The sequence below is a fragment of the Dama dama genome, chromosome 19 (assembly GCF_033118175.1).
Source record: "Dama dama isolate Ldn47 chromosome 19, ASM3311817v1, whole genome shotgun sequence".
Lineage (NCBI taxonomy): Eukaryota > Metazoa > Chordata > Mammalia > Artiodactyla > Cervidae > Dama > Dama dama.
Window position 1 is genome coordinate 48,173,884 of NC_083699.1, and position 14,980 is coordinate 48,188,863.

General features: G+C 57.7%; 1 protein-coding gene across 10 annotated transcripts in view; it reads left to right on the plus strand.

The window, feature by feature from the left end:
* Positions 1 to 14,980, plus strand: part of TNK2 (tyrosine kinase non receptor 2) — a 40,222-nt gene that overhangs the window by 20,074 nt on the left and 5,168 nt on the right. For 9 of the 10 annotated variants that reach the window (XM_061166943.1, XM_061166942.1, XM_061166945.1 and 6 more), the window contains 9 exons: positions 1,264 to 1,444; positions 2,464 to 2,534; positions 4,469 to 4,690; positions 5,595 to 5,747; positions 6,196 to 6,473; positions 7,940 to 8,066; positions 8,466 to 8,612; positions 8,693 to 8,787; positions 13,645 to 13,839. In XM_061166943.1, the coding sequence (XP_061022926.1) occupies positions 1,282 to 1,444; positions 2,464 to 2,534; positions 4,469 to 4,690; positions 5,595 to 5,747; positions 6,196 to 6,473; positions 7,940 to 8,066; positions 8,466 to 8,612; positions 8,693 to 8,787; positions 13,645 to 13,839 (1,451 nt within the window). In that variant the 5' untranslated portion in view covers positions 1,264 to 1,281. The remainder of the gene's footprint in view (positions 1 to 1,263; positions 1,445 to 2,463; positions 2,535 to 4,468; positions 4,691 to 5,594; positions 5,748 to 6,195; positions 6,474 to 7,939; positions 8,067 to 8,465; positions 8,613 to 8,692; positions 8,788 to 13,644; positions 13,840 to 14,980) is intronic. The other variant, XM_061166941.1, reaches the window with a different exon arrangement.

Consider the following 14,980-nt stretch of genomic DNA (forward strand, 5'->3'; position numbering starts at 1 on the left):
AATGTACACATGTGCTTGCGTGTGTATATTTCAAAGTTGAATTAGTTGACATAGTTCAAAAGTCAGGAGAAAGATCTAATGTCAAGTGTAAACAAGGAACAGAATGGTGTGGGTAATGGGTGAGTATGTGTGTGGGGGGAAAACAAGTCTGAAAGAATGGGTAAAAGTCATTAATGCAGCTGACTTTGGGGAAGGGGGTGAGGTGGCCCTGCAGTAGGTGGGGATGAGACTTTAACATGACTTCTGTGTGCCTTTTGGTATTTCACATGTGCCTGTATTACCTTTTCAAAAAAATTTTTTTAAGATATTTATTTGGCTGTGTCGAGTCTTGGTTGCTGCACGTGGGATTTTCATTGCAGTGCTCAGGCTTCTTTCTAGTTGTGGCTTAGCTGCCCCGCAGCATGTGGGATCTTACTTAGTTCCCTGATCAGGGTTCGACCCCGAGTCCCCTGCCTTGGAAGGTGGATTCTTAACCACTGGACCACCGGCAGAGTCCCTCAAACTTTTTTTAATGGTGAGATTTCACACAGAGATTCCTATTTCTGGTATTTCTTTTAAAAATAGGAAAGCTTTGACACCACCGGGCCACGGTCTGTCGTGACAGCTGTTGACTGTAGCTGAGCCACACTGCCTCCCTGGGCTGCGGCTGCGAGCCTGCCCCGGCCTCCACCCGTCTTTCCCTCCGACCTCCTGTGGTTCCGCGTGGTACCTGGGGAGTGGTTTTTGGACCAGAGGCTCCTACTGTGTCAGGCATTGGGAAGAACGTGCTAAGCTCATCTAGTCCCTGTGGGGTCCCTCAGATCTGTGGAGCTCATGGATGGGTCTCAAGGGACACTGCACCCCTCCCCCAAACTTTTAAAATTAGAACATTATGAATAAGAATGTATGTATTTTCCTGGAGACACAATTGATATTTTCATCGGATTCTTATAGAACTTATGATACCAGGAGAGTCGAAGAACCAGTGGGGAACCAGAGGACAGTTTGATCTCAGGTCACACGACCACAAGTGACAGATTTAGGGAGTAAGACCCTGGCTCCAGGGCCTGGGCCATGTCCCAGGTACCCCGATTCTACCCCTGTTGCCATAGGAAGCAGGACGTGGCTGCAGGCTCTCACGTGCAGCTGTTTTGGGGAGCAGGACGGGGGTTTGAGTCCTTCCCGCAGCACACAGTAGGATGTGGGCGAGCCCAGGGCAGTAGCAGGGCCGCATGTTACCTCCCTTCCTTCTGCGGTCCCTGAGCAGCTCTTCTGTCCCCACAGAGGCTGGGGAGCAGCAGCATGCAGCCGGAGGAGGGCACAGGCTGGCTGCTAGAGCTGCTGTCCGAGGTGCAGCTGCAGCAGTACTTCCTGCGGCTCCGCGACGACCTCAACGTCACCCGCCTGTCCCACTTTGAGTATGTCAAGAATGAGGACCTGGAGAAGATTGGCATGGGCCGACCCGGTAGGTGGGGGCATCGTTGTCCCACGGACCAGTTACCTTGTCTGTCCTCAGAACTGCCAGCCTCATGGAAGAGCCCTCCCTTCTTTGTTCCGTGGAGTGGCAGAGCCGAGAGCTCCCACTGCCTGTCCAGGATCCGCGCCCCCCCATCTGCCCAGGTGGGGCAGAGGGGTATCAGTAGATGCTGTGCACGATGAGTGTCCAGTTGTGAAAGTGAATTGCACTTGGAAGAGTCTGACTTAAATTTCCAGCTACTCAGGATTAACTACACACTGTGTTTTGTTTGTGCAGACATATGTAGGCTGTATTTCTTCCATCTCCTCCTCGTTAGTAAATGTAGAATTGAGTCTGTGCTGAACACCCGGAGGGCTAGTGTCTGGAGGTCTGTGGAGAAGGAAGGATAAAAACCCTCAGATGGTTTGCTGTCTTTCTCCTGATCTCTCCCTTTCTCTCGTCTCTCCTGCAAAGATCTGTTCTATAGGCTTTTACCCCACTATGTGTTTATCCTAAAAGTACTTACTGTAGCTTCTAGAAGTCATGGTGTTTCTTATAGAATGTTAGAAACATTTAGTGCATTCAGCCTAAAATAGCTAAATAAGTGATAATGTGTGAATTTAGATACTGACTTATGCTGCTTGTAAGCCTAGAGAACTGATAGTTGATGCCAGTAACATAATACAGTTTTATGAGAGAAAGACTCAAAATTGAGGAAATTCTGTCCATTACCTTGACTTACCTATTTTTTCTTGAGAGTTGACATAAGAGTTCTACTGTTCAATTTTGGTGGTTAAACACCTCCATTGACTTCGAGAAGAATTGCCTGGAAGTGGGAGGCGGCGCCCATCTGGTTAATGGCGTCCGGCCCCTGGTTGGTGGGGATGGCTTGTTCCCTTGGCGTTGCTGCACTGCGCAGCGTCTAGTGATGGCCCCCCCCCCCCAACCCCAGGAGGACTGAGGAAACAGCCTCTGTGGGGCTGTGAGCGCCTTAACAGCATGGGTTCCCTTTCCCCCCTGCCCCACAGGCCAGCGGCGGCTGTGGGAGGCCGTGAAGAGGAGGAAGGCCATGTGCAAACGCAAGTCCTGGATGAGCAAGGTGGGTGGACAGGGAAGGAGGTGGGAGTGGGGGTTCATCGGGGCACCTCTGATGTCACCTGGGAGCCTTCCCCCATTTCCCATGGTATCATCTCACACTTTGTATGGACCTCCTCCGGGGTCTTATCAGGCAGGGTGCTTGTAGAGCTGCCTGGCTAAGTGTCTGTCTCCGTTGGAGACGGCGCTGAGTGGCCTGTGTGCAGCCTTGGCTCCACGTCCCCTCCCTCTGGGCGGTGGTGCCGGGCATGGAACAGGCGCTTGTTGACAAGTGCGCTGTAACTTGAGCCCTTGTGCTGTCTGAGTGTTGGGGCCAGTGTCCAGTATGGGGCGGTGGGACTGTCTGGACCCAGGATGGCTTTGCTTCCCTCCTCCCCCACCTTCCTAGTCTGTGGAGCGTTTCTCTGGTCCACCGGCCCGCTGACAGCTTCCTTCCCCAAGTCCTCCCCCATCCCTCTTACTCTGATTTGGGTCTGTGGAGTGGTGAGTCCCAGGTCTGACTCAGTGGAACTTTGCCCATTGTCTGGAAGACAATGGCGAGAGGAAATGAACCAGCCGGGCCTTCCCGCCCCACTTCTGGCCTCAGGGCTGGGTGGGGGGTGGGCAGTACCGGACAGCCGGACCTGGGATTGGGCAGCAGAGATTTCCTAGCTGTGATCTGGCAAAGGGGCTGTCTCTTGGGATCCTGTGGCCTTTTCTGGGGACACTGTCCTGGTCTCTTGCCCAGGTTTTCAGGAAGGATGAGTGTGTTGGGGCGGGTGAAGCAGGAGAGAAGAGTTGTGCGGTGTGCAGGACTCAGGGGTCTTGGATCTACCTCCAACTCACTGGAGGTCCCTGGGTCGGTCAGTTGACCTCTCCAGATTTGAGACATGTGGTCAGTAAAACAGTGCCAGCCACACTACCCAGCTCACCTCAGGGCCTTGGGGAGGATCCCTTGAGAAAAAGGCTGTGAAGGGCCTTGTCAGCTGAATGTGGCTTGCAAATGGAAGAGATTCCAGTTGCTGGCAGGAAAGATGGAGCCGTGGCCAGAAGAGGCTCTCAGATTGGAGACCCCTTCACCCTGTACAGACACGACTCTGCCAGTCTTGGGGGCAGGTGCCCAGCTGAGCAGAGTGTTCCACCTCAAGGGCTTTGCATGCCCTGGTAGGGTGGCCGTGTCAAACTGACAGAGCTGCTCTGACCCTCAGGGCTTCCCTCCTGTTCCCTGACCTTTGGCCCCTTCCCTCCCCAGCTCAGGCTACAGAGTCCCTCCAACCTTCCTTCTTTCTGAGCTCTCAGCTCTGGGCCTCTCTCCAGAAGCCCAGCTGTCTTACCAGGCCCTTCCCCAGCAAGGCCTTGCTTCATCTTCACCCCCTCTCACTGCTCCCCCCCACCCCATTACACACACACACACACACTCTCACGGTCCAACCTCAGGCTCAAATTATCCTCTCTCCTGGCAGGATGAAGGGCAGCCGACTCCCTGGGGAGGGTGGAGACAGACAGCGCCAAATGGGCAACCCAGAGAAGGGGCCAGGGCTAAAAATGGATGGGAGGTGTTTGTGAGGGCCCCTGAGGCTAAAGCCCATCTGCTTGGGTGAGGGGCTGGAGTCTGTGCTGGGCAGGGGTGCAGAAAGGGACAGGTGGGGTGGAAGGGAGGGTGCCTGGAGTGGCTTTGGGCTGTCCCGGACCCCAGAGCTGGGTGTGGAGCCACAGCAGCCACGGGCTACACTCCTATAGTCCATTTCTGGCACATATCCTGAGGCCCCACTGAGGCCGTGGGCTCCCGTTTGGTGGTGTGGTCAGGAGGGGGCTTGGGCCTCCCGCCAGGCTGCCTCCTGGAAGTTTGGCAAAGCCAGTGCCTGTATGGAGGCCTCACCGAGGACCAAGTGGGGCAGGACGGAGTGACTGGCCCTGGGACCTCAGGGTTCCATCTGGCGCCCGGCTGCCTTCTAACAGGTGTTCAGTGGAAAGCGGCTGGAGGCTGAGTTCCCCCCTCATCACTCTCAGAGCACCTTCCGGAAGACCTCGCCCACCCCGGGGGGCTCTGCTGGGGAGGGGTCCCTGCAGAGCCTCACCTGCCTTATTGGGGAGAAGGACCTGCATCTCTTCGAGAAGCTGGGAGATGGTTCCTTTGGCGTGGTGCGCAGGGGCGAGTGGGACGCCCCCTCTGGGAAGACGGTGAGCTCCCTGGTCCTCGGGGGTGTGGTGGAGGGGCAGAGGCCTTGCTGTGCCCTCCAAGGTGGATCAGTCCCCTCTGCTCGGATGTGAAGGGGGCTGGGCACAGGTCCAGAGTGGCTCGCCCTGGAGTCCATGCTCAGGGTTAACTCGACACATGGGTTTCTTTTTCAGTTATAAAACTATTTTACTTATTATAAAAGTTTGGAAACTCTTTTAAAAATAAAAATTAAAAAATGTCTGTTTCCCACCACTCAGAGGAAGCCACGTTAGTGTTTCCACCTGTTTCCCCCCTCAGGTATTTTGTTGAATTTCTTCAAGATACAAATTTCAAACAGAGCTTTTTAACTCTTGCCCTTTTGTCTTAGTATTGTATCTTTAAAAAGAAGAATAGATAGTATGTATGCAGTAAAGCAGACAGTTTTTGAGCATATAGCTCAGTGAATTGTCACATAACGCATGGGCCTGTGTGACCACTGCCTAAATCATGGTATGGGACGTCTCTCTCACCCCAGGAGGCTCCTGCATGCCTCTCCCACTCTTCCTTCAAGAGAAAGCCACTAGTCTGACTCCTGTCACCATAGCTTAGTTTTGTGGCATTATATTTAAAGCATTTACTTTCCACACCAAAAACATTTTTTTACTATAATATTTTAATGTTCTATCATCACACCAGTCATCTCTTTCCTTATGGTTGCCACCTAACCTGGGCATTCCCTCAGGAAGAGAAGGCCCAGCTCATGGCCTTTGGACATCAGCCAGCTGCCCTCCCCTGCCAGGCCACAGGCACCTGGGACAGGCTCACCTACCCAGATGAGCAGACCTGAGGCGGGAGGAGGAGCAAGCTGGCCCAGTGGCTTGGGACTGGGGTCTGTCCTTACTCCCTGCAATCCCCTGCCCTGGCCAGGTGAGCGTGGCTGTGAAGTGCCTGAAGCCTGACGTGCTGAGCCAGCCAGAGGCCATGGACGACTTCATCCGGGAGGTCAACGCCATGCACTCGCTTGACCACCGAAACCTCATTCGCCTCTACGGGGTGGTGCTCACACCGCCCATGAAGATGGTGCGTACCGTGGGCAGAAGGGGTCCGGGGTCAGGGAGGGACCTGTGGTCTTGGGCCCCCAGACCCCCCTCACCTGCTAGTGCTGTGGTCACTCCCTCCCTCCCGACGAAGGTCCTGCTTTGGTCCCCCTGACCCCTGTGTGGCAGAGGGGTTCCCAGGCCTGTCCTGCTGATGGTGCAGCCAGACCTCTCTTCCCTCTCTGGATTTTGCTTGTGTTCTCTGGCAGAGAGTTGCACCTATGGGTGGGCCTGGCCCCAGAGTTTAGTTTTTGGCATTGCTAACCTGAGCCTCTTTGGGTGACTTCTCTGGGCCTCAATTTCCCATGTTCCCTGGAGGGCGAGGTCCCTGGAGGACAGGTCAGGAAGGAGCATGGCAGTGACTGGCCTTGAGGGGAGGGGCAGGGCTCTGCCATGCTTATTCCTCTCTCCCTCCTCCCCCGTGGCCTCAGGTGACAGAGCTGGCACCTCTGGGATCATTGTTGGACCGGCTACGCAAGCACCAGGGCCACTTCCTACTGGGTACCCTGAGCCGCTATGCTGTCCAGGTGGCTGAGGGCATGGGCTACCTGGAGGCCAAGCGCTTCATTCACCGGGACCTGGCCGCCCGAAATCTGCTGTTGGCCACCCGCGACCTGGTCAAGATCGGGGACTTCGGGCTGATGCGAGCACTGCCCCAGAATGACGACCACTACGTCATGCAGGAACATCGCAAGGTGCCCTTTGCCTGGTGAGGGGCAGGTGCTGCTGGCTCCCAGGGCCTGGACCCCGCCCCACCCTACTCCCTACACACCCAGGCCTTGGAGCTTCCAGGGCCTTCTGTACCTCCACTAGGCATTATGTCTTCTGGGCCTGGCTTCCCTTCTCATGTGCCCATCCATTCACTTATCCATCCAGAAATGCTCGAGGGCCCCTGTAGCGCATGCTGGGACACATAGGGCTAAGTGCTGTGGGGATGCGGGAGGCTTTGGGGAAGACCCAGTAATAAGCTCCTAAAGTATCAGAAGTCAGCCAGGCAGAGACTGGCCAGTGTGTTCCAGGCAGAGCTGAGGGTAGGCAGGCAGGGCCTTGTAGCCTGATGAGAAATGTTCACCTGCACACTGGGCTGGTACCTGGCCCTGCCTTGGCCCCTGCATGAGCTTATCCTGCGCTGAGACCGTCATGGGCCTCTGATATCATAGGCGCCCTGAGGAGTGTGGTCTCCTTGCTTTGGGGTGAGAGGAGCCGGTCCAGTTCTGCTTGCCAGAAAACCCTTCTAATCCAGGATATACGGTCACCCTAATTAATTATTGACCTTATATCTAGGATGATCACACATCCTGGATCCTGCCTAATACCCTCGAGTAATTAATAGCACCTCATTTCATAGTCAGGCACCCTGGAAAATTATAAGTTCACTTTTTTATGCAGCCCTCTTAAAACAACCCTATGAACATAGCGAGCAGATTATTGTTATTACCATTTCATAGATGAGGAATGTGGGTCTTGGAGATCATGATTTTACTTGGGTCCCTCCCTCCCACCTGCCAACTCTGCCACCCCTGCTTTGAGTGGCTGGGCCGGCTCTCCAGTCCCACGAGACATCTCTGATTCTCCCCCGAGGGCACTTCCTCCTCACTCCCGGTACGGCAGTCCACCCTGGAGCGCTTACCTATTGCTGGCTTCACTGCAGTGGCATGTTTCTTCCTCGCCCCGGAGGGCGTGTGGGGACGTCTGGGGACACCACTGTGCCTCTTCCCACCCTTTTTGGTTCTTCTTCAGGCCCTGTCCAGATTTCCCACCCACACCTTCCTGCTGAAATGGCCTAAATCCTAGGATCCTGCCCCAAATCTGGAAATTGTCATCCTCCCACCACAATTAGAAAACAGCCTGGGATCTTATCCCTGCCCCCGTTTTGCCACTCCTGGAGCCTCTGACCCTCCTCCTTGCCCTGCTTTCCTGTGGGAATGCCCCCCTCTTCCTGGTCCAGGCTGCGTGTGGACAAAAGACCTGAGCAGAGACAGCTAGGTCCATGACTGTGCACCCCGTAATCTAGAAGGCCTGCCCTGTCCACTTCACACTGTGCCCCCAGCACCTACTGTGAGCCTGGGCTCTCGGCAATAGCATGCTTGTGCAGGAGCATTTGGGGTCCACTGGGGCTGCTGCAGGGGCGAGGGTTCTCTGAGAGACCTTCTGTTTGACCCCTGCCTCTGCCAGGTGTGCCCCAGAGAGCCTGAAGACGCGCACCTTCTCCCACGCCAGCGACACCTGGATGTTTGGGGTCACGCTGTGGGAGATGTTCACCTACGGCCAGGAGCCCTGGATCGGCCTCAATGGCAGTCAGGTGAGGGGGCTGGGTGGTGCTCCCTGCCGGGTGGCCGGGAGTTGATTTGATCCTGGCTTTCCGCCTGGCCCAGTTGGAGCTGGCTCTCACCTGTTGGAATCGCTGTGTGCAGTACGCTGTCTGCCCGAGCCCCTCAGAGAGCTGAGCAGGGAGCGTGGCCCCAGTGGTGAGGAACGGACCAGCCTGGGCTTGCTCACGGTCCTCCTCTGCCACGGCCCTCTCTTTGGAGGACGCAGACCTGGGGGTCAGGGTCTGAGGCCTGGGGATCAGGCACAGGTCTTCTTCGCGGTGCAGGCATGGCAGACTGTGGTTCCAGTGGTTCCATGGCTGGGGGACAGGGAAGATGGGGGTGAAGAAGCCAGGTGCTCTGCTTGTCCTCAAACTGCCTGCCACCCCCAGATCCTGCATAAGATTGACAAGGAGGGGGAGCGTCTACCGCGGCCCGAGGACTGCCCCCAGGACATCTACAATGTCATGGTCCAGTGCTGGGCTCACAAGCCCGAGGACAGACCCACCTTTGTGGCTCTGCGGGACTTTCTGTTGGAGGTGAGGCAGGTCTGCCCACAAGGGCGGGGTATCTAAGCAGAGGTCAGCCAGGGGCGGGCAGTGACCTGTGTCTCCCCCAGGCTCAGCCCACCGACATGCGGGCCCTTCAGGACTTCGAAGAACCTGACAAGCTGCACATCCAGATGAACGACGTCATCACCGTCATCGAGGGGAGGTAGGGAGCGTGGGGTCTGCGTCCCACTGCCTTGAAGGACTCAGCCAGGAGCGGTCTGGGGCCCCAGAGCCCTTCTGCCCCTCAGGCTCTTGTGGCCACACCCTGGCTCCTGCGGCAAGATGGAGGGCAGGCTTGGGTCCCCTCCTGAGTGTGAGGAGTGAAGTATGCAGGTGCCGAGGCATACAAAGGGCTTTCCCGACCTGGAGCCTCCTTCACCCTTTGCCCACTAGGCTTCAACTGCGGCTCTGTGAGTCAGGGCCATGCTGCCACTGTGGGTAGGAAGGAGCATCAGGGCCTAGGGCCCAACTGGGGTCTCGGGGGCTCCTTTTACCCTCTCCCGCCCTCCTCTTCCCCTCCTGCCAGGATGAGGACTCTGGACTCTACCCTGCAGTAGCCCAGAGCAGCCCCGCCTCTTCCTGGCAGCCTCTGCCCTCCCCTGAGCCCATAGCTACCTCTGAGGGCTCCCCTCCATCCTCTGCTGGGCCTTTTGTCCCCAGCTGCCCTCGCAGGGTCTCTTTCCTCCCTCCCCCTCACACCTGGCAGCACGTGTCTGCCCGCAGGCGGCATCCCCTGAGTCATGTCTTCTACTTGCAGCCCCCGCAGTTCAAGCGGGTCTGCCTTGGAGGAGGCCCCACCCACCGCTCACCCCACCCTCTGTTATCTGATCCCCGGGGTGTCTGAGGAACTAATTGGGGTGGGGCAGGCTAGAGGTGCCTTTGGGATGGGGGCTGAGTGTGGAGGAGCAGGTGAGGAAATCCCCTGTACCACCCACCCCTACCTCCTAGCTCCTCTGACTCAGCTGGGCAGGGATGGGGGCAGGGGCTTTCCACAGAGCCCTTTCTACATGGACTTCAGGTTTGGGGTTTGGGGCCTTTGGAGAAACTCTGTTGCTCATGGGTGTTTGTTGAGAAGGGAGCGCTTCTGGGTCTGAGTCAGACTGACGATACAGGCCCCAGAGCCTGGACTGGTTGTGGAGGAGCGTGACCTGCACCCCTGTGGCCCCCAGCATCTTCCCTCCAGGCCAGCATTCCGGGTTGGCAGTCTGGGGAAGGTTCTGGAAATAGGAAGATGAGGGTGAAGGCCCTCCTGGAGGTACAGGGCAGGACCTTGGGCTGGAGTCTGAGCCTGCAGCCATTCCCTCCTCCAGATGCCAGAACCCTGGGCCCACACCCTCCTCTGCCCTGTAGACCCCGGGCCTTTACTTCCCCCAGGCCCTTGCTGTCAGTGAGGGCCCATGTGCCAGGGCCCAGTGTTCCCCAGGAGGTGACTCAGGGACTTGGTGTGTTTCTGGGGCTTGTGTCTCTGAAGCTGGCACCCTGGGTCACCCTTGGAGTGAGGCGGGGAACAGGAGGCTCAGGGGAGCCGCTCCTCCTGGGAGGCCCCGTGGGCGGGCCCCGCCCCGCCCTTCCGTCCCAGGCTCTGGCTCCACCGCCGCTGCCTGCCAGTGTGGGCTCATTGGGCTCTTCCTCCGGGGCCACCAGCCCGACTTGGACCACAGCACCGTTGGTCCCTGGCGCTGCTCAGGAGGTGGGAGGTGAGGGCAGGAGGCACGGCAGCCGGTGAGGCTTTGGGAGTGGGCCTGTGTGTCGGTGGTACCAGGGCTTGAACTGCTCCCTTGTTTCCTCGGGACCTGAGTGTGTTTGTTTGGCTGGCTCTGTCTCCATGTCTCCGGGTGGATGGGCTGTCTGTTTGTGGGTGTCCCTTTGGGTCTGGGTTTGTGCACGTGGGTCTAAGTCTGTTTCTCCGTCCTCCTCCCCCAGCAGCCTGGCTCTCAACTCTCTCACATCTGTGCTCTTCTGTGAGACTTGGATTCCTTCTTGCCGAAACTGTCTCCTAGCCACAGTCTGGGAGCACCCTTGCCCCTGACTCTGACCAATTCTTTAGACTCAGTGCTTCTCGAAGTATCAGGCGGTGGACAGAGAGAAGACACCAGGTGTTCTGTGAGCCCAGCTCGCGAGGCTCTGTCTAGACCGAGAGGGACGGGTGAAGACCGCTCTTCTCCAGTGGGTCTTCTTTGGAGGCTAGGATGGCTGACAGAACTCTGATGTTCTGTCTTCACCAGCCAGAGAAGGGGAACAGAGGTTTTGAACTCCATTGTGCTGGTCCTTGGCCTGGCTGGTGCCTGGAGCCTCTGCTTCCTCTGGTAGGCGAGGAAGGAGAAAGCGAAGGCTATGTTGTCCTTCAAGGCTAGGGACTGCCGGGGACACCTGGAGAGAAGTGCTCAGGTGGTCTTTTGAGCACTGTTTAAGCCACGTTTGTCAGCCATTTCTAGGCTACCTAGGCTGAGACTGAGGTTTCCAGGGACTGGTCCCCAGTAGGACTGGGGCAGCCTTCAGGGGTCCCTAAACCAGGCCCTGGTTCCTGGCTGCTGCTTCACATCTCGCCTGTCCCAGGATGCTGTGAGGCCATCCTGCTGGAGATGCTGGTCTGCTTCAGGAACTGGCCCTCCCGTTGCCATGGAGACTCTGGGCTGAAGGGAGGTGTGGCCAGAGCAGTCTGGGTGGGAAAGACTGACCTGGTTCTCCTGGGCCACTGAGCTTGGGAGGGCCGGGGAGGGGACTGGGGGCAGTGGGACGTAGCCTTGGTCACCTCTGGAGTTATATTTGACTCTCCCTGGGAGGATGCTGCTTCCATGCTTAGGATGTGGTTCCCAAGTATGTTTCCTACACATACTCTGCACTCCCCCAAGCCCCCACCCCGTAGCAAAGCCTTTTTTGAGACTTGGTGTCAGGACTCCCAGCAGTGACAAAGAATGCCTTCCTTCTAGGCCTCGCTCTTGCCTTGGCCATACAGGTAACAAAGAGAAGGTAGGCTCAGTTCTGCTCTCCCCTCTCAGAGGTGGGTCCAGAGGAGGCTCCCAGGTGAGGGGCTGTGTTAGCAAGAGGAAGGGAGTGGAGGGAGTGCCCACCTGCCCACCTTCATGGTCGTGATTCCCGTGTAAACCCGGCCTTGGGTGTGAGTCTGTTCCACTCTGCGCTGTTTCTCCAGCTCAGTCAGTGAGCATCTCTGGAGAGGTGTGCAGAGCAGAATCCAGCATCCGGCTGTTGGGTCTGGTGTCCGAGACTGTTCCGTGGAGGGGCCCATGAGACCCAGGGGGCCTGTGGGTGTTGGGGGGAGGGCAGCATCGGGGGCTGGGTGATAGCCCCTCCCCACTACGCCTCCTTGGCCTCAGCCTGCCTGGAGGTGGGGTGGAGAGGGGAGGTGCTCCTCCCCTTGGAATGGCCCTGCTATTTTTGGATGGGCCTTGTCCCTTCCCGGGTGTTGTCCTCTCTTCCTTCCCTTCCTGCCCTCACCCCCGAGAGGCAGGGCGGTAATCACAGGGTTGCTGTGTCTGTGGTGGCTGGGCAGGCAGCCTTGTTGGCAAGGAGGCTGGGCCCTCAGCTCTCCCCTTGCACCTCCTAGCTCCCCCAGGATCGCTGTGCTCATAGGCCTCACTGCCTCCTTCCTGTCTCCACCTCCCCTCACCCCCCGATCTGGCTGCAGATTGGAGGAAACCTTGCTCTACGCCCCTGACGTGGAAAGATATTGAATGGGTGGGGGCTTACAGTGCAGGGACGCAGCTTGGTGCCACATGGACCCCCCCTCACAGCTGCAGGAGGCCCTCACCACCTCTGCCGTAGCCTGGACTCTGGGCCTGTCCTCATTGTGAGCGATCTCAGCGGCAGGTGCAGGAGCCTCGGGGCTGTTGACTCTTTGGCTTTCGAAGCATCCAAGAGGGCACTTTGTTCTTTCCTGCCCACCTGGCTGGCTCCCACTTCCGACCCCATGCCCAGACCTAGGCTGTGCCAACAGAGTCTGAGGTCAGAGTGAGGGGCTGGTGGTCCCACAGTCCGCACACACTGGGAGGCTGGGGTCCCTCTGGACCCCTTGTTTAAGGCAAGGAGGTGGGTGGGGGCGAGAGCAGGGGTCCCACAGTCCTGGCAGGAGGTCGTGGAAGGCGCTGCTGCTGCTGCTAAGTCACTTCAGTCATGTCCGATTCTGTGTGACCCCATAGACGGCAGCCCACCAGGCTCCCCTGTCCCTGGGATTCTCCAGGCAAGAACACTGGAGTGGGTTGCCATTTCCTTCTCCAATGCATGAAAGTGAAAAGTGAAAGTGAAGTCGCTCAGTCGTGTCCGACTCTTACTTAGCAACCGCATGGACCGCAGCCTACCAGGCTCCTCTGTCCATGGGATTTTCCAGGCAAGAGTACTGGAGTGGGGTGCCATTGCCTTCTCCGAGTGGAAGGCTCTGGAGATACGTAACCTTGGGTTGCTCCAGGTGCTTCCAAACTTTTGAAGGACTCCCTGCCTGCAGGAGATAGGATGTGGTTGGAGGGCTTGGCCCCAAGCCTAACACTAAGGCTGTGGTGCTCCTTTGGGCCCCTGCAGCTTAGAGCTCCTGGAAGCTCTAAGCTCTTCAACTCCAGGTTGAAGAGTGAAATTGGGTGGCCACAGGAGGACAGGGGCTTAGGCCTTGCCAGGGGAGGAGGGAGGTGAGGTGGTATGGTGAGAAGAGTGCTGGCTTCACAGACTGACAACTGGGTTTGAATCCTGCTGCCCTCTGTTTGGTAACTGTAGGCAAGTTGTGTCACTTGTTTGAATGTGTTTCCTTATTTCTCAACTGGAGCAAAAGCTGTCTGACCCATCTGAGTCGCTTAGGGTAAGGCTTTGTGCTAACACCAGGCCCTGTACTGGGTGAGCGGCAGATCCTGGGGGGCTGCAGGCAGGCTGCTCTGATCCTGGGGCCCTCACCCTGGTGCTCCTTTCCGCTGAGGCGGTCGGATACCACAGTGCAGAGAGCTTGGTATGAAAAGGGTCCTGTCCTTAGGGCCTTCCACCACACCCTGGCGTTCACCATGTCACCTCTGTTGGGCAGGGCTGAGAATTACTGGTGGCGTGGGCAGAACACGCGGACGCTGTGCGTGGGGCCCTTCCCTCGCAACGTGGTGACCTCTGTGGCCGGCCTGTCAGCCCAGGACATCAGCCAGCCGCTGCAGAATAGCTTCATCCACACGGGGCATGGCGACAGCGACCCCCGCCACTGCTGGGGCTTCCCTGACAAGATCGATGAGTGAGTACTGGTGTGGCCCCACAGGGGGGCTTCAGGGCCGGCAGCCCTTCCCTGGTCACGCAGGCTCTCCAGGCTTCCAAGGTCATTACAACCCTGGGCCAAGGGTCTCTTGTCCTGCAGCCTTTCCTTGGAGGCAGGACTGAGGTTGGAGCTTCTGAGGTTGGAGCTTCAAAGGTTAGACCAAGTCTTCCTTTGGTGGAAGGGCCTCCAGGGCCTGCACCTCTTAAGTTCCCCTGGCAAACTGACCTTAGGAAAATGGACTTGGAAATAGCCTTTGGAAGCAGTTAGTAAGGAAGCATCTCCTGATCCCCAGTACTTGGTGGCAGTTTCCCTTCTCCTGCTGGAAGCACCCATGTCCTAGAGATGGGAGCTGCTGGTTCAGGCCTGAGAGGCAAGGTGCAGAAAAACTCCCTGCAGGGACACTCCAGAGGGAATTTAGGCAGCAGCTCGGAGCCCTCTGCCCCTCTCCCCAACCTACCCCACCCTGCTTACTCTGTACCTGGGAGGGGGTTCAGCTTCCTTTAAGTGAAAGGATGAAGTCATCTAGGGACATCTGGGGAAGACACACAGGAGGATTAGTCACTTCCTGAGGGCCCCGCCCCAGGGAGCCACCTGGATCTCCTCCCACTGGGCCTCCAAGCCTCTGTGCCAGCCCCACTGAGCTTCCGAGCAGCGCTTTCTTCTCCACCTTCTGACCGGCCTTGTCCCGAGGGGTGAAGTTCAGCCTGCCCTTCAGCCCCTGCTCTGCACACCAGGACACTGAGCCCTGCGAGGGTGCCAGGGCTCTCGCCTCGCAAGAGCCAGGGAGGGCCTGAGAGAGCTGGGGTTGCAGACCCCCTGCAGAAGGCGGCCGTGGCAGTGTGGCCTGGCAGCAGAGAAGAGAGTGCCAGCTGGTGGCTGCTGAGCGGGGGTGGGGGTGCTTTGGGGGTTGCAGAGGGCCAGCTCTACCCTCTCAGGGAGTACTTGGAGCCCATACAATCCTAGGCTTTTCAGCCTACGCTCAGGAGTTCTTCCTCTGCCCTCTGCCTCTGCCCCCTCTCCACGGCACCCTCCCCTGGTTACTGCTAGATCTACGGAAGGGAGCGCCTGGGAGTCAGAAGTCTTGTGCTCCAGACCTACGTCTGCCAGGGGCTTGGACAGG